The following is a 17,871-nucleotide window of genomic DNA, read 5'->3' as shown; positions in this document are numbered from 1 at the left end:
TTGCGATTACAGAGTACTCCAAGACTTTGGTCTAGATCTTCTAGCCTTAATCAGGCAAACTAAAGACTGATAACTGCAGAAGTCCTGGGTAAATAATGATCTGCAGGATTCAACCTTCCAGCTGTGGCTAGTATTAAAAGTAGAACTTTGTAATTACTAAAGTTACCTCTTTGCCCAATGAAACAATTTCTGATGCATTTAAGCTGTTTCAGCGGTATTTAAAGTCTCCCATCAGGATCTCGCACTAGCATTTTCTAACTGAGTGTATTAATATTTCGTCCCATGGGGCTGCTCATCTCCGTTCATCCATGAGCTAAGGAGTTGGGCTGTGCAGGGAACTTTACTAACAAGATTGTGCCTGGAATTTTGCTGCTCCTGCTTTCTGGGACCAGTCACAGTCCTATTGCTGGTACCGTGAAAATTCTGTGGATGGACACTAGATGACATGTCATGTGCTAGCTATTCTGCTGTAGTAGTCTGTGTGTAGGAATTTGCAGTACTTAAGTGTAAGATAATTGAAGTCCTTCAGCCCTCAGCACCAGATTGATATGATGCCTAGAGCTGGCTGCATTACAGAGACTTAATACCAATTTCTGTACACCATGACACTATTCTTCATATGTTGAAGCTGCCTTTTGAGTCTTTCGTGATGAAAATACTATATCTATACAAAACTGAAAAGCTCTTCAAGGGCTACCAGTGCTGCTCTTCTGATGAGTCAGTAGCTTCTTCCCTTCTGCTTTCCTCTGTGTTACCTGTCACTGTGGTGGTCATGCCATCATGGTAGCAACAGGTGATGCATCTCTTCTCTTTTCTTACTTCTGTCAGCTGTGTTGAAAGACAGAACTGTGAAACTGAGTGCACTGTAAGAGCAGTTTTTTGCTGGACAGCTGTGTTTTCATCCCTTTTTCTGCTATGGGAATTCAGAAACTGCCTCGTACTCTTGGAGTGTTGAATTCAACCTCCTTTGGTTTCTGGTTAGTGTGAATCTTAATTATACTTTTTCTGCTCCCAACAGATGTCCTTGATATGGTAGATGTCCTAGTTGAGGGCAGTGATGGCTTAGATGAAGAAATTGGGTTCGCTTTAAATGAAGACACTGTTATTCAGACATTTCCATTCAGTGCTGTTGTTCCCGCTGCATTAGAAGCCAGGAATAAACTGCTGCTTCAGACTGAAAATGAAACAGGTACGGATTTTTTTTGTTTGTTTTTATATGGAGAATGGAATTCTTACTTAGGGAGCTCTACAGGACATTTTATTATGGTTGCGAGCAGGAAGCGGTACCTCCATGGTGTTCCTCACTCAAGAGAGACATTAAAGCTTATGTGAGATAATTCTGTCCTCTCCTAACCGTGGAGGGGTTGCCTCACTGTGTGTGCTTATGCAGGTTCTATCAGCAAAAGTGTCAATTTTTAATTCTGGTTTTCTAGGAGCACCCATCGTAGAGTATCTTGTTGGTGTTTTCACCGATCTTCTACACTCTCAGAGAGACGCCCTTGCCCTCTGCTTGATGTTCCAGCTCTATGATAAAGATCTGCAGTCACTGAAAGTTTCTAAGTATCCTCAGCTCTACCAATTTAACCAGTATTATAATCTCTGGATACCTCAGCAAGCTCAGGAGCCTGTGGTATGCTATACCTGAATTCACTTCAATGCTTGAATCATTGTTACTAAAAAGCTGACAGTGTATGAAAGTTAGGTTTCCTTCAGAAAGTAGATTTACATTCAGCTTACATCTTCCTTCTTGATCTCATCAAGGGACACAAATGTTTTAAGGGCATTTCTCCAACATTAAGAGAGGTTTCTGCTATGGTTGGGTAATGAAGCCGGAGCACATGGGTGCTACCCAGTTACCAAAGACTTTAATTCCTCATCAGACACAGTGTTGCATTATGTTAGTGATGCAGGTCAGAGGAGCCATTATAACACTGTCTGGAGTTCGTTCAGGTATTGGTTTGGAATGCATGGACCAGCCATGCGGGGGGATGCTGTGTTTTTGTTAGCCAAGCAGTGAGCATGTGCAGGTACCCCATGGGAAATCCTTTAACTAGGTGTGTGACAGCAGGGCTGCAGAGTTGTGTCCCTGGGAGGTCAGTCCAGGATACAACATGTAGGTAGCTAAAGAAACTTTGATCTTTCATTTTCTCTTATGTGGTTGTTGTGTTTGTTTTGTTTTTATTTTAAACAGTTTAAAAAACGCAAAGAGAAATGCAAAGAACCTGTTGTGGCCCTGGATTCTGTGTTTACAACTTTGCTAAAGAATGCCTATGCAAGAGGAAGCAGTACCTTACTGGAAGATGATATCCAGACGAAACTGAGAGACCTGGCTTGCCAGCTCCCATCAGAACAACTTCTCTTAGGAGTCAAGCATGTATTGCTGTACCTGAAATCCACAGTGGAGAACTTTGGCAATGTAAGAGCAATGTTGTGATGGCACTGTGGGTTCGCTTTATTTTCGTGCTGCAGATACAAATAACTTGGCTGTTAAACCTTTAGGATCCAGTTCTGCACCTTTTTCACACACACAGCTTTCACTGGAGCTGAGAGCACCAGACAGACTTGCAGATAATTTGTAAAGAAATCCTAACCTTCAAATTGCTGGGGGGGGCTTTCATTTGTTCTGCATGGGTTGCCTTGCTGACCTGCGTGCAGAGCAAATAAACTCCAGATTTTAAGCTGGCTTGCGGGTCTCTCTGAGAAGCCTTTCTGGAGAGTGAAATTCATTGACATGTGCTGCATTAGAAATCACAACGTAGATGAAAATCTAAAAGTATTTGGCACCTTGAGGCTTTTGTTTGAACCAGATTTCTACAGCAAGGAGTGATTCCTTCTCCTAGAAAGGTTGTAATCCAGGAAGTTCCTAACTTACTCTGTTACTGTTGGATAATTATCTTTCTGTCCCCATCCTCCTCTTTTCTCAGCTTTCAAAGTGTCTGTGTTTTCACAGCTTAGTAAAACTGAAGGTCCTCGCCTTGTTGACCTCTTTGTGGACCTGCTGAACAGCTTGTTGTGCCGGGGAAATCAGATAGAGTTGGATAATCGGCAGAAACAAGAAAAGCATCAGACTGAATCGGATCTCTTTATGGATGAAGAGTCTCTGATTACAGAGGAGTATTTAAATGACAAGGTACAGAATCCTCTGATACACAGGCTAGAAGTTTACCTGATAACAAACTTTGTTTTGGGTTATTCTAAAGAATAGGGGAATATCTGTAAGTTTTTTGTTGAACCCCTTAGTAAAGGAATTTGTCTGAGAAGTGAATGATTGTTGAGCACAGATTTTGTTGACATGTTATCAGCAATTCACCAAAGCATGGAATTGGTTAATTATGACAGAGCACAGGGAAAATAGCCAGCATCAGGCTTTGTGAGCACTGTTATTTTGGAAGTCAGGAGGATTTCTGGGACTGCACTTAGGATTAAAGTGTGCTACATGGCAGCAGGTTGATGCAGAGAGATGCTGCTTGCATCTGGAAGAAGACACTGAGTATGTAGTTCAGTAGTTTTGAAACTGCTATCTGGAGATGAACACAAGCTGCAGCATCCACACTCCCAGCCCTGAGCTGGAATGTGGTGAGGAGAGGTCATGACAGGGATCAGTCAGCTTTGCAGAGGCAATTCTGTTTTCCAAAGCTGTGTGTTAAGGCTGGTTATCAAGATTAGATTCTCAGAGGAGTGAATTTCCTCTCTCCTTTGATTTGTTCTGTGGATTATTGGAGATTAGAATGGAATTACATTGAAGAATCCAAGAATATACAGTTTCCCCTTGAAAATGTGCTGTGTTGTGGAAAATGCTCAGTGTCTCCCACATGATAGATGTTGAAATAAAGGTAATAATATGCTTGTAACCTGTTAATTTTTTTGTTCTCTGATAGGTTAATAGCCAGTTTCATGTCCAGTAATTGTAATAAACATTTTCTGGAAGATAATTTTTTTTTCCTGCCTATAATTATCCATGCAGTGATATCGTTACAACTATTTGTTACAGACCCTAGAAGATATGTTTATGTTGATTTTCAAACATCCGACGCTGGAGAGTTGGTTCCTGGCTCTAGAGCAACGTTCTCTTCCCCAGCACAGTTTGAACCCTGTCACTGTGAAGATTCTGTCAGCTCATGTCAATTCCGGTGTGCTCCAGCTGCTGAAGACAAGTGCCCCAGTGTTGCAGAGCATGAATCATATGCATGTGTTATTGAAGTATTTTGAAGCTATCATAAAAAGTGTCTTGAAAGATCTACAGGCTGTTGGAAAAGGAGGAAGTCAGGTCACTCCCAAGAGGTCTCACCAGCTAGATGCTCTTCAGGAGCTGCATGCATACATGTCTGCAGCTCAGCTGAAGGAGATCACTTTAACCATGCTGCGACTTCCTGAGATGAGCTTGACTACTCAAAAATCTGAAAAATCCCCTAAAACAGGGAAACAGTTGAGCTTGTATGGACAAATTTTGGTGCAGCTCCTCACAGACAGCTATCAAAGACTGCCCCAACAAGGAGAACTACTGCTGTCCACAGAGCACATGAAAGCTTTGGGGATGTTGATGTCAGCATCAGCCAGTGAAGATTTGGAGAAAGTTTTCCTTCAGGCTCTCCGAAGTGAGCCAGTATTTGCACATGCGGTCAGTGTGGAGGTGCAAGTTTACTGCCTTAACCAGGGAACAGAGACCTCCCTTGCCATTGTGAGCATGCTGATAAAGCTCTGTAGGACTCACCTGCTGCAGTTTGAGCTGTGGTGTCTAAGCTGTTCTGTTGAAAAGTGCCTCAGAAAAAACACAGAGAGATTTCTTCCGCTCATTAATGTGTATTTGCAATGCAGAGACCAGCATGACTTCACCCGACCTTCCACAGGTAAAGCCACAACTGATCTCTGTTTTGATTCAGAAGGCCAGATTCTATGGTCTAAAAGTCTTGGATGCTTTGCTCAATAAGTAGAGCTCACAGAAGTTCTCTTATTAACTTCTAAGGAGTCTTTTTTTTTAAGTTCCTTTGCAATATAAAAGGTAAAGGACTGTAGTGAAGTTTGGATGGTAGACTGAAGTCTTTATGAAGTACTTTTATGGTGGCTAATGCCTGATGTTCTCTTCTGAAACCCTTACTACTTAGCATGCTTGAAAATCTGTCCTCGTGCTTATCTAGTATAGGATTAACCTCCTATATGGGAGGTTATATATATATAATATAATATATATATATAGGAGAGATATATATTATATATATATGTATCTCCTATAATGGGAATGCCATTGCCATATGGTTTTCTGGAAGCTAATCTTCTGTTTCTATAGATGTAAGAGTTGAAAACGTTGTGCTAAAATAAATCTCTAATTTGCTGTCTTCCTAAACTGGCATAGAGTCCAAAACTTTCCAAACCAGCAGCAGTGTTAAATTGACAAGATTTTTTTTCAACCAGCAAAACTGACTTAGGATTCGGACTGGTAGGATCATGTTAGATTAGTTTCTCTTATTGTGTAGAAATGTGAATAACAACAGAATCTGGCTGACTGTAGCTGTTGGTTGGGAAAGCTAGTTCTGCGTAGGGGAAGTTCAAGTAGTGGAAAGACCTCATCAGTACAGGATGGTAAAAGAACTAAGCCTTCTCCTGGCACCTAATTCAACTGATGACTTTGTGCTTGAACGCTAGAATAGGAAACTGCTGGCAAGCTGACTTGATTTATAAGGTAGCGTGCTAACTGTCTGCTGATGTGAGAGTAAATTCCCTTGAGTTCATGGTCAGAGAACTGGTAAGGATTTCCTTCTTCCTCATAATCAAGGACATGGTTTTTTATCACATAGTTGTCCCTCTTTTGAATGTCTGCGTTATTTTCCCATGTCTAATTATTTCAGCTGCATAGCAAATGGTTTTCTGCTATATTGGCTATCCTAATGATGTTAAAGGAGCAATACAAAGTGAGCTCTTCAGAAGCAGTTTAGCAGCAACTACAGCATAACGGTTAGAAACTAAGCTAGGGCTTAATTAGAATTGGAATTTTTCTAATTACATCAGTTGTTTCTTAACACTTTTGGTGAAGCTGATGCCCCCTGCTCTCTCCCTGCAGTTGTCTCAGCTGTTCTACCTGTCCTGAGAAAGGCTCTGTGGAAAGAGCTCTTCAGTGTACTTCAAGACACAGAAGCATCGCATGAGATCACTGTGAAATTGCAAGTTCTTTCGAAGTTATTGCCTTCTTTACAAAGCAAAGGGCTGCGAAAGCTTATGGACCAGCTCCCTGCTGCTCTTGAGAAAGCAGGAAATAATGAGAGGTAGGCAGATCCAATTCCCTGTTCTATGACAAAGTTTTATTCATAAAGCATTGTGATAGACACACATGAATGGAAACATTATGAGCAAAATGCCATCTTCAGAGAATCTGTCGTTTTAAGTTTGGCAGCCACAGAGCTTTAGGCTACACATAAAGCTTGACGTAAGATTTTTAATATATATTTCTGCAGTTGGACGGTAGCAGATGCCGTCTCTAGAGTGCTTGAAAACTCTGAAGAGCTGCATTCCTGGAGGAGAAGCCTGTTATCAGCCTGCATGAAGGGATTAGTTGTCATGTACAACAGCAGTAAAGATGAAAGCAAGCAAGATGTGGAGAGACCGGTGCTACTGAGGCTAGAAGAATTACTGGTGAGACTTTTTTTTAATGCCTGTTGCCAGCATCCAGGATTGTGACTGTACGGATTTGTGTTGTGCTTTTATATTTGTGTCTTGGGTAAATGAAGGTTGGAATTCTTTTTGTAACTTATGGCTTCTGAGGGCTTTTAGTTGCTTTTTCAAAGTTAATTTAGACCATCCACTCCTTCATGAGGGATGGAGCACAAGCTCCAAGTGAGGGGTCTGGAGCACAAGCCTTATGAGGAGCGGCTGAGGGAACTGGGATTGTTCAGCCTGGAGAAGAGGAGGCTCAGGGGAGACCTTATAGCTCTCTATAACTTCCTGAAGGGAGGTTGTGGTGAGCTGGGGGTTGGCCTCTTCTCTCGTGTAGACAGTGATAGAACTAGAGGGAATGGTTTCAAGCTGCGACAGGGGAGGTTCAGACTGGACATTAGGAAGTATTTCTTCTCAGAAAGGGTAGTCAGGCATTGGAATGCACTGCCCAGGGAGGTGGTAGAGTCACCGACCATGGGGGTGTTCAAGAAACGTTTGGATGTTGCGTTGAGGAATATGGTTTAGCTGGGAAGTATTGGTAATGGTTGGACGATGATCTAGATGATCTTCTAGGTCTTTTCCAACCTGAAAAATTCTGTGATTCTGTGATTCTGTGATTCATAAGGACCAGTTTTGAGTCGATATTGATGACAGCTTTCTGTTAACAATGTTCTTTGAAAACCAGCGTTCGAGGTGTTCAAGATTGAAAAATCAGAAGTTGCTGATGGATGTTTTTACTTAAAAAACAAAAGTGACAACATAGAGACACTTCTGGCAAGGCCCACCTGCCACATCCTCAGAATTAGGTGGCAGAAATCCAGTTGAATTTGGTCGCAAAAGACGCCTGCTGGATCGTTCCTTCTCTGTTTTGCTTTTGTTCTTTTTTTTTTTTACTTTTGTAGGGTAAGCAAATTCATATAGGACACACAAAAATATAGGAAGTCTCTTCAGGTATGCATTTGACCTTTTGCTGGCTTTTCATGAGATTCTATCTTTAGGACCTCATCATGCAGAACTGGAGTCTTGCGGGACCTGAGGGTCATACCATTAATCTTGATTGTGCAGGCCTCACAAGGTTAACACTTAGCATTGCCAGGACCTCTGGCATATGCAGTTCTGAGCCTTCTGAAAACGGATTGTTTATATTGTGGTGTACAGTACTCTAGGGAAGCTGAATTTTATTAAAGAGCATACTGTACACCCAGCTCATCCTGCTGTCATTCCAGTTTGTCGTGTCCAGTTGTTAGTTAAGTACCCTATAAGTACACGAAGATCTTCTAGTGCCTGAGTAACAATCTCTTTGACTTGCCAACATTGCTATCCTTGCAAACTCAGGAAGCCTCATGAATTTAAAGATAGTTGTTGGTTGTTTTGTTTTTGGTTATTTCTTCTTTGGATGCCTAGAGACCAGCTGGATTTTTAATTGCATACAGCCCACATGTTTCCTCATTCCCAGACCCAACAAAACCTTGCAGTTTCATTTGAAGCGGGAGGTAGGATTATTGTGTCTAAGAGTTTTCTTTCCTGTTATCCTTTAATTGTCTCACATGTTTGGTTCGTGTGTTTTTAATGTGTCTATGGAACAGAAATTGCTGGTTGTAGTCTGTAGAAATTTTATATGCTAAACATAAACATCTCTTTCTGTTTGCTACATGCACAGGGCTTAGTTGAAGAAGTGGACCCAGATGACTGGTACAACCTTGTGAAGACGGGACTAAAGTAAGTAACTCTGAGATGACCAAAGACGCTGTTCAGTTCACACGGCCTTGTCCTGTACCCTGAAAACATCCTGTCTCTCTTCAGCTCACTCAGATTTGAAGGTGCTCTTTGCTTGAGCTGTTTTCATTGAAGTCTGAACACTGGGGTTTTGTGCTCTAGTCTGCATAACTAACATGGCTAACTAGCTAGTTGGCCCAGCTGTTTCTTGACTGGCATAAAGAAGTCTTGTGCTTATTTATGCTCCTTTTTATTTAAGGCATTTCTTAAATAATATTAGTATGAAAATAAATCAGACCGTGACACACCATTAATGTGAACCACTCATAGAAAAGAAGTCAAAGGAAGTTGGTAGTTCAGGCTAATCGCAGTTTCTGTGGAGGTAAAAGCATATATATGAAGGGCTGCTGTCTGAAGTGTTAGTAGTAGGAGAAATTATCATCCTTTGTTAAGTTCATTGCATCTACAATTGTAACTGTGTCCCAGTCCTTTTTCCTTGTGGTCATTTAAAGCAGTTAATTGCATAAAAGGCATTAAAACAAAATGGCTGAGGGATAGACGTTCTGTGACTGTTTTGTGATCTTTACTTCCAAAGGTACCGCTACAGAGATGAAGCATTTCTGAAGGTCCTGAACACTGCTATTCAGCTATTATACAAGAAAGAATCCTCAATTAGTCAGAGATTAGTCAGGCTCTCCAAACTTCACATGATGGTCACGCACCACTCTCTATTTTTGTCAGCCATGCTGAGGTCAAGAGAAGAAGATGGCACGAACATCCAGACAAGAGGTATATTTTCTTCTTCCTTCCATTTAACTATTTTTAGTAATCTTGTGTTTCTCCCATTGTATTCCATCCATCCAGGAGCCTATCCACCCACATACATTTGCAGAGCTATTAAACAATTCCAGAATATTAGCATTTAGTTTTAAATTCTACCTCTGGGTTCAGATGTTCGCATTCATTTTGTGGTTGCCAGTTTTAAGTACTCACCTTTTCTGAAACTCTGTTAAGGAAGGTTCGTGCCTTTTTTCTTTTTAAATCTTGAAGTCTTGAATTGATCCTTTTGGTTTCTGTGAAGTTGTGAGTAAGATCGCTGAAGGTTCTGTTAGAGATACGTGACAGAGGCCCTCATTTTAGAATTGGTTAGTACAGAAGATTTTAAGTTGATTTTGCAAACTCTATCTCAAGTGTTAATTTACTCCATGTATATCTGATATTCCTCATGAAAGCTTGCACTGTCCTTCCATCAATAATACAAACTGGGTCCTAACAAGTAATAGATTTTGTATGTATGTTGCCATCTGAATGTATTTCTGCAAAGCAGCAAGATGGATTGTTTGGAGCTAACTTTGTGTCTAAAGTGCATTCATGTAGACCGATGTCTTTGTAATCTGTATTGTTTTGGAATATATCCTGTAGATCCTCAGGGAAATAACCTGTGTGTTTTCAGGTACTGGGAGCAGAGAGATCTGGATTCAGAATGTGCTACAGATTAACTTATTTAACTTTGAGTAACCTAGTTACTTACTCATCTGTTTCTCAGCTAGTCATAAGATAAAGGTGAATAACTTTTGTACATCTCAGGACAGAGTTATTGTGGCTTGCTAAATGGCTCTGCAGTGAAGGCAGCTCTTTAAGTGTACTCTATAGAAGCATTTTGATAAGTTACTGCAGCTAGAGCATATTCTGGAGTGCCTTGGGAAGGTTGTTGCGATGTGTGTCTTTACTCCTTGCAACTCCTGTTACCTTAATCTTTCCTGAGAGAGTATGGAAGTGGCAGGGCAGAGAAGAGCATGGCATTTTTTTCCCTGAGGTAACAAATGTATTGTCCTTTATGTAATCACGAAACTGTTTAAACCCGCATGCATCTATTTCAGAGGCATTGGTGGATATCCTGCTGACAGTTGTGAAACTCGACCCTTCAGTGTGTGAGAGCAGTCACCTTGCTGTGCTGCTGGGTGCCTATGGGGCTACGCTGAGTACTGTAGGTATGTCAGCCTGGGAAAGGTAGTTCCTACTAGATCTGTTTCTCATCTTCATAGATCACTGACTTTAGCTTTCATTTTTGTTGGGTTCTTTAGATCAGAAGATACTGCTGCTGCTTCAGTTATATGAGAAGAATAATCAAAGTCTTATAAATTCCAGGTAAGTTGACCTCCTTCCTTTATTTGACCTATTATATGCAAGTAAGCAGTCTCACAACTGGGATTTTTAGAGGTGAATGTTGCTTCTGGAAACATTTTTCATGTGAAAATGGAAAAATGGATAAAAGGTAAAATTTGTATTTCCCAGACTTTTGGACAAAGGGATCAGAATGTGGGTATCTGCAGCATCAGTGTTTAGCTTTCTCATTTAATGAGTGCCCCACTCAACCAGAAGGCCAATAATCTAGTTGCTAGTGTAGGATTCCTTCCTGTTCTCTTGGGATACATCATTTGCTGCTTAGCATAACCCTTGCCGTTTGCAGTACTCTTGCCCCTGTATACATGACATTCTGTTAGGGCTCTTTTCTGTAGAGGACAGGAAGATGCCAGTGAAGAAGTGATGTGTAACCTCTTGTATTAATGTACATATAGCTAGAGGACAGATTGGATGGGACTCTGAGCATATGCTCTAGCTGTGGGTTTTCTTGATTGTGGAAGAAGGGTTTGGACTAGATGGCCTTTAAAGATTCTTTCCAACTCAAGTGATTCTAAGAGTACCAGTTCAGGCAGGAGGAGAGGGACTGGACTCTTAATTAGAAACCTATTTTCCTTCCATGAGCTTTGTCTGAGACTGTAAATAATCTTTGCAGCCTATAATGTGGGACCGTAAATGGAAGTTCTTACTAGAAGGCAATTGAAGTGGCTTGCAGAAGTAAGGGCTGTGGCAGTAGCTGCGTGCTGCATAAACCTTCACCAAAAGCGTTTGCAAATGGGAGGGTGTTAAGTGGACGAGTCCATTCTTAGAGGCAATTAGGATCCCAAACATTTATATAGTCTTTTTAAAGGAGAAAGAATTTCATACTGTACCGTGAAGTGGATTGGTGGCCAGACACTGGCTACTCATGATCCCACCACTGAAGAGTTTGAGTGAATATAGAGCACGTTCAGGAAAACTGAATACCTGGCAGATCCCAGCTTGTGTTACAGGACATTCAGGTTCTGGGTGGTAAGGAGCCCAATGCCATCTCACCAATTGCTTCACTGTCAGAGAGGCATGCTGGTGGCAGTACCCACATAGTAAATGACAATATCAGTAGCGCTTTAAGCACAGTAAGTGGGATTTGAGGGGCAACTCAGGGGAGGAATGTAGGAATGTTGTTTCATTGAAGCACTGTGATGCTGGTTTGAAATGTCACTTGCAGTTGGGACAGCCTTCACTGACTAGATCTTGGTCGCTCCCTTCATGCAGTTGCTATCATTTTTACCTGTATTTATAGCTTAAAAGAAGAAACCTCTCTTGTGAGAATGTAAGCCCTGGCTTGAATTACCTTTTTCCTTGAATTAGGAAATAGTTAATGAGACACCTTCAGACTGAATTTGAAAAGCTTTTGGATGGATGAGAAAGGTGTTGCCAGGGAAACGAGATCTAGTTTCAAGTTCCCACAGGATAACAAGTAGAAATGAAGGGAAAATTTAAATACTAATTTATAGCATCTGTAATTACTTTTTGCTCGGTGCCATCAGCCTGTTGACTAACACCTTTACTTTTAACAATGTTTAAGAATCCTGCTGTGGGGCCCAGCTGCTGTGGAGCATCACAAGGCTTGCAAGAGTCTAGGGAAGTCACTGTGGCAGCAGCCAAGCATGGAAGAGATTCTGTGTCTGCTCGATCGAGAAAAGATGATGAAGACAGTTCTGTCTTTCCCTCAGCATCGCCATCTTTTGCCATCCGAGGTGCTGTGGTTTAGACTGCTGAATTATCCTCCTTGTGATTTGGAAAAAGAGCTTCTCACTTTGGTCTTTGTTTGTTTTGCATTCGTGTAATATATTGCAGTTTGTTTACATCAGGATAAACGTTTACATTCATAAGAGGGACTTAATTAGTTAGGAGCACTTTGTTGAAATGAACTGCTTCTTGAATGATTTGCAATAGGACCACATCTTGTCTGTAGGTGTGATTATATATACTGCCACGTGTAACTGTCAGCAGAATTTGACTTTTAAAGCTGTTAAATTTGGCTGTCCAAGCATCCACTGACAGTGGGCTTTTTATTTTTTTGTCTTTGATAGCTTGCTAACGTGCTTCTGTATCTTTTTCTGATAGCTTTTGGAAACGTGTTAGTGAAAGCTAAGTGTAAACTGAAGCATGACTTGGCCCAAGTTGTATTAGGTTTCACAAGATTTAGGATTGCTGCTGTGTAGTGGAATGAAGTGGTTGGGACAGTTTGAAACCAAGCTGGAAATTGGTGTTATTCCTTACATCATCTTGGTTTGGATTTGGTTTCAGGAGGTACAAGAGTCACTGTATAGAGATGAAAGCGTCAAGAATCTCGATGATTTCTATGATCCGTGTTTTCTACTTCAGCTCTTCAGTGAATTGACCAGACCAGGTAAAATTGAATGTTCCCACTTTGACATTTTGTCTCATTTTACTCTGCTGTGGGAGCTGCACGGCTCCATCTGTAGTGCTGTTATTTAAAGTCTGAGGGTTAATACTTCAAAGAAATCACATGGCTTGCTTTGGAAAGGAGAAAGATATACGTGGTTTAACCACCTACTGAACTGCAGTGTAATTTCAGAGTGGCTTAAAAGGTAACCAGGCATAATTGCTGTTAAAGTCTTTTTAAAGCACTTTTCCAAATAGCGCAGTATTCCTGATGGGATTTAGGTACTTATAACTATGTAGCAGCATAGGCACCAAGCTGTTCCCTCATAACATTTTCAATTGCAGCTGTTTAACCCTGTGTAGAGGGGCTGATCTGCTTAAAATGATGAGAGGTTTTTAAACTGGAACTAAAAACAGCTTAGGAGAGTTAAAAATTAGATACGGATTTATATTACCTTACCTTTTGTACTTTATTCCATATAGCAGAGAAAAAAGGGCAGAGCAGTTACAAAACAAGCATAAAAGAGATCAGTAGAGATATTCCCCACTGGAAGGTTGTATATTTTCTGGTGAAAAAGGAGAGCTGTATCCTGCAGAACAGGCAATGGAGAGGTAGTACCTTCTGTGCTACACACAGTACCCCGCCTGCAGTCCATCAGAGAGAGATGTGTGGGGCCATTGTGGATGTGGCTGTGCCTGTGTTCAGTATCTTTGGCAAGTTGACTAAGGTCTACATAGTGCTTGGAAGCTGCTTGCTTAGCCTCACTTAGATCTTTTGATGTGACTGCTTCGCATATGCACATCCCTGCTGTTACTCACCTGCACACTTGCCTATTTCAAGGGCAATTAAAGGCCAAAGCAGCAAATAGATCATAAGGAATTTCCTAACCAGCTCCCTCCCAATGCTGATTGTGGTTAACCACTGTGTGGTTAATGGGTTTTGTTTTCCACAACAACAGCATCACAAGCAATTAGCAGGTTGATAATTGTCTGTCATCGAAATCACACTCGGTCTTTGTTCACTTAAACTCTTATAGCGGGGTTTCTATTTTGTATGTCCTCATCCTTTATTTAGGTATAGTTACAAACTGCTCTGTGTAATTTCGTCAGTCTGTTCCCAAAGAAGCATTTTAAAGGGCACAAGTGATTTGCGCATTTGAGTCTCATGGCACTCCTAAACCATGTCAGCTGCTTTTGGAATTCCTCATTCTTTATTTGTTTGCTCTTTGTACCGGCTGCACACTGCCCTATGCACGGATGTTATATAACTGCTGGATTTATAAACACAGACTTACTGCACAGTGTTTAATGCTCACTGGGTAAAAAGTGAGTCTGGAGCTGGGCAGATAGCAAGTTCTGTCTAAGTTTAGCTCTGATAAGCATCTTGTAGAAAGCTTTTCCATCATGATTCTCAAGGTACTTTAAACAAACTATATGTCAGACGGAGACAGAACTTTTTTTTTTCTCCTTATAATAATATCTTGTTATTTGATGTTACTTATTGAATGCATTCTCCAGGGTCAGCTGGATGGAAAATGTTGCTATCGCATGTTTTCAGTGAGAGATGGTTTTCCTAATTGATATCTTTGTGACTGTTAAATACAAACAGCGCAGGAGATAGTCTGGAGGTTTTACATCAAGTCATTGCCAGCCATCAGAGAGTAGAAATGGCACAAGCCAAAAACACACAGCCCCTAAAAGAGAAACTAGGCATCCTGATGACAAAATGCAATGGAAGATAAATAATAGGTTCAGGGATGTTTTCTGTTTGGCTGGTTACTGATCATACAGCTTAGCACTTCAGTAGAAACATACCTTACCAGCAGAATCACCCATGCTTGCATGATCACAGTTGCTTTTCTGTTGCAGCTAATGACTTACTTAGATATTATTCTTTTATCCATTGTATAATGAAAACTCTTTAGGTGCAAGTAGGTTTTCTGCTGTCTGGGCTGATCTTGCTTTCATGCATGGACTTCGTAAGCACCCAGACAGTATTGAGGAAGAGAATTTTCCCTCCTCTTCTTTCTTGCACTTAGCTTTCCTGAAGCAGCGGGATATGAGATATCTTAAGAGTTAATTTACTTCTGACTTTGTGTGGTCTGCCAGGCAGACTCGTGTCTGTCTCAAAGAAATGAGTAACCGCCTTAATTTCAGTGCTATGAAAGAATTCTTACTGAGTGATTTGCAGGATGCTTTTGTTAGCTGAAGGAGCCTTCAGCATGTGGCTCTGTGCTGAAACAAGAGCTTGTGGAAGTAGATCTAGAAATCGGTGTTTATGAATGGAAGTTTTAGTAAGGATTGTGGTGCTGTTACATACTGTACAGCATGTGAGTATGATGCACTGGATGTTTTTCTTAATTTTTCTCCTCTGCTCACACAGAATGTTTTGTGGCGTGTCACAAGTTTGTTGAAGTCAATGCCTTGGGCCTTACGGTGGCTGCCCTTAGCAGCTATGATTCCAACATGAGAGCAGCAGCATATTTTGTCCTGGCTTCTTTTCGTTCTCATCTGGAAGGAGCTCGCTTTCGAGAGCAGAAACAGGTACAGTTGAGCTCCATTGATAGTTAGCCAGGTTGGGCATCTCAGGTCATAGATGCTAAGGGGAGAGTTGCTGCCTTACTTATCTTCCTGCCTGCACGTGGAAGGAGAGCCCAGGGCAGCTTTTTATCCTCTGTCCCATTGCCTGTCCTCTGTCACTTTTGTGTTTGTGATTTTATATTTATTGGGAAGAAAAAGAGGGGAAAGCACATTTAGAAAATGGAAACGGTTTTATTTGTAGGAACAGAAATCCCGATGGGGTTGGTATTTGATCATGGCCTTTGTATATCATAAAATCTCACTTCTGTATGTGTACTCTACTGTTGTATTTGTTTGGGTGATAGTTCAAGATTAATCTCCCCTGGGTTCTTGTGCTACAGTTGCTGTACCTCATGGATGCTGTGCAAAATGGAATCAGGCAGCAGAACCTCAGATTTACCTTCTCCCTAACCCTCTACATTGCTCGTGTGGCACAGCAGATGCTGAAGCCAGGTACCGTAATCTATTGCACATGTTGAATTTCCGGCATGTTAGAGGGGAGAGAATGGGTGTGCATGGAGTAATGTCCTTGGTCGATGCTGGAGGCTGAGTTAGCTGTGAGGGTGGCTGCAGCCATGGAAGTATGCTTTCCTGCATTTCTGAGAACAACTCTGAGTGTCTGTCTGGACTGCCTTATTACTGGAAGACTGGGAAGTGACATTTTCTTGTGTATGGAACCAATCTGATCCACTAAAGATGACAGCTCTACCTCCTTGGAATTTTGGGGTGGGGATCATTAAAGGACTATACAAGTTGAAGTCTGAGTGTTCTGTTTAGTAAATCAGAGTCAGTTGGCCTGACTAACCCTTTATCCTTAGACACTGAATCACTTAAGTTGTCTTTGCTAAGGAGAAACAGCATCAGGGTTACAAGGGACCTCACAAAATGTTTAACTAGATGCTCTGCACATGGTAGGGCCAACCTTGAAGACAGATAATTTTGCTCAGGGCTTCACCCTAAGGAAACATCCAGTCTTCTAGACTGAATATAGATTGCCTCCAAGGATGGGAGGCTGCACAACCCCTGTGGGCAATCTGTTCCACTGTCTCGCTGTCCTTAAATGGGAAAAAGTTGTTCCTAACATTTAATCTGATAATGTCAGGTTTAAACTTATAGCACAGGCTCTCCTTGCTGCAGTTCACACACTGTTTTGACAGCTAGCTGAAAAACTGGAAAATATTGCTTCCTTTTATTTTCCTGTGTGTCTGTATATTGGGTACGTTGTCCTCCCCCTTGATAACCAACCATTGTTTCTGTTCACAGAGGAGCACATGTATACAAAGATCAACAGGTTCCTTTTGTCACACCAGTATTTGGACCTGAGGAAAGTACCGGGGTTTTTCCAGCTTTTCTACAGTTTTGACTTTGAGGTAACGTAAGAATCCCTTTATGTTCACTTATTCTTCCCAAAAGAATAGAAAAAAGACATAAAAATGCAATCAGATCTTATTCTTTCAGAGCTAACTAGTTCAAGAGATCATTGCTCTGTGTTATATTTGAATGGGAAGTATTATTTCTGGCTTTCTAGCTTTTTCCCTTTTTTTCTCTAATATGAAATCATGAGTTGTGCTGTGTACTGCATAGCACAACAGGCAGAATGCTCTGCCCCAGCTAATTCAATTCATGTTTGAGTTTAATAATTGAAACTGGAGTTTGATTGAGATGTTTTAGGAATAGGAACTTCATAAGTCCTGTTGTCAGTGCATATTTGGGCTGTAGAGTAACTGTTCTTGATGGATGTTGTTATTGATGAAATGAAGTAGAGAAGTCCAGAAGAAGCTGCTGAGCACTGTGCTGATTTTCCCAGGGGACTGACTTGTTGCGCTAAATGAGCTGCTATTGTTCTGCAATGCCTGATGGTGCTGTTTTTTATGACTTGTAGCACAAAATAGAACGTGATTGGGTTCTCAAACTTCTCGGGGAAGGGCTGCGTGATAAGCACTGCTACCAGCTCTATGATTACCAGAGGATTTTCCATGTCATTCTTTCCTTTTTCAACAGTCCTTTGTGTGATGAAGGCTCTCAGGTAAGAATTTAAAGATAAATAAAGATAAATAAATAAAATGGTGTGGTTCGGGTATCTTAAATACAATGCAGAACAGATCAGTTGACTCTTCCCTTTCTCTCTTGAAAATTTTTTCACTGTTGATTTTGTATGTGTTGAAGAGGGAAATACTTATGTCTAAACCAGTCACATACATGGGCCCTGAAATTAGTAGAGGTCCCTGCCCACGTGGCACAGGCTGCCCAAAGAAGCTAGGAGTGCCCATCCCTGCAGGTATTCAAGGCCAGGTTGGATGGGGCTCTTAACTCACTTTCGTCAGCTGATGGTCTGGCTGCACAGTGTTATTTTTTCTGCTTTGTGGAAAACATTGCAGACTTCAGTTCTGTTGGTAC

General features: G+C 41.2%; 1 protein-coding gene across 2 annotated transcripts in view; it reads left to right on the top strand.

The window, feature by feature from the left end:
* Positions 1-17,871, top strand: part of URB1 (URB1 ribosome biogenesis homolog) — a 43,862-nt gene that overhangs the window by 20,057 nt on the left and 5,934 nt on the right. For both annotated transcript variants that reach the window (XM_072348166.1, XM_072348157.1), the window contains exons 18-34: positions 1,019-1,189; positions 1,434-1,630; positions 2,192-2,416; positions 2,951-3,130; positions 3,992-4,847; positions 6,056-6,257; positions 6,447-6,624; positions 8,306-8,364; positions 8,957-9,150; positions 10,242-10,352; positions 10,446-10,509; positions 12,071-12,242; positions 12,796-12,898; positions 15,278-15,438; positions 15,816-15,927; positions 16,738-16,844; positions 17,357-17,500. In XM_072348166.1, the coding sequence (XP_072204267.1) occupies positions 1,019-1,189; positions 1,434-1,630; positions 2,192-2,416; positions 2,951-3,130; positions 3,992-4,847; positions 6,056-6,257; positions 6,447-6,624; positions 8,306-8,364; positions 8,957-9,150; positions 10,242-10,352; positions 10,446-10,509; positions 12,071-12,242; positions 12,796-12,898; positions 15,278-15,438; positions 15,816-15,927; positions 16,738-16,844; positions 17,357-17,500 (3,236 nt within the window). The remainder of the gene's footprint in view (positions 1-1,018; positions 1,190-1,433; positions 1,631-2,191; positions 2,417-2,950; positions 3,131-3,991; positions 4,848-6,055; positions 6,258-6,446; positions 6,625-8,305; positions 8,365-8,956; positions 9,151-10,241; positions 10,353-10,445; positions 10,510-12,070; positions 12,243-12,795; positions 12,899-15,277; positions 15,439-15,815; positions 15,928-16,737; positions 16,845-17,356; positions 17,501-17,871) is intronic.

Source organism: Excalfactoria chinensis, chromosome 1 (genome assembly GCF_039878825.1).
Source record: "Excalfactoria chinensis isolate bCotChi1 chromosome 1, bCotChi1.hap2, whole genome shotgun sequence".
NCBI classification, from domain to species: domain Eukaryota; kingdom Metazoa; phylum Chordata; class Aves; order Galliformes; family Phasianidae; genus Excalfactoria; species Excalfactoria chinensis.
This window is presented reverse-complemented; position numbering and strand designations above follow the sequence as displayed.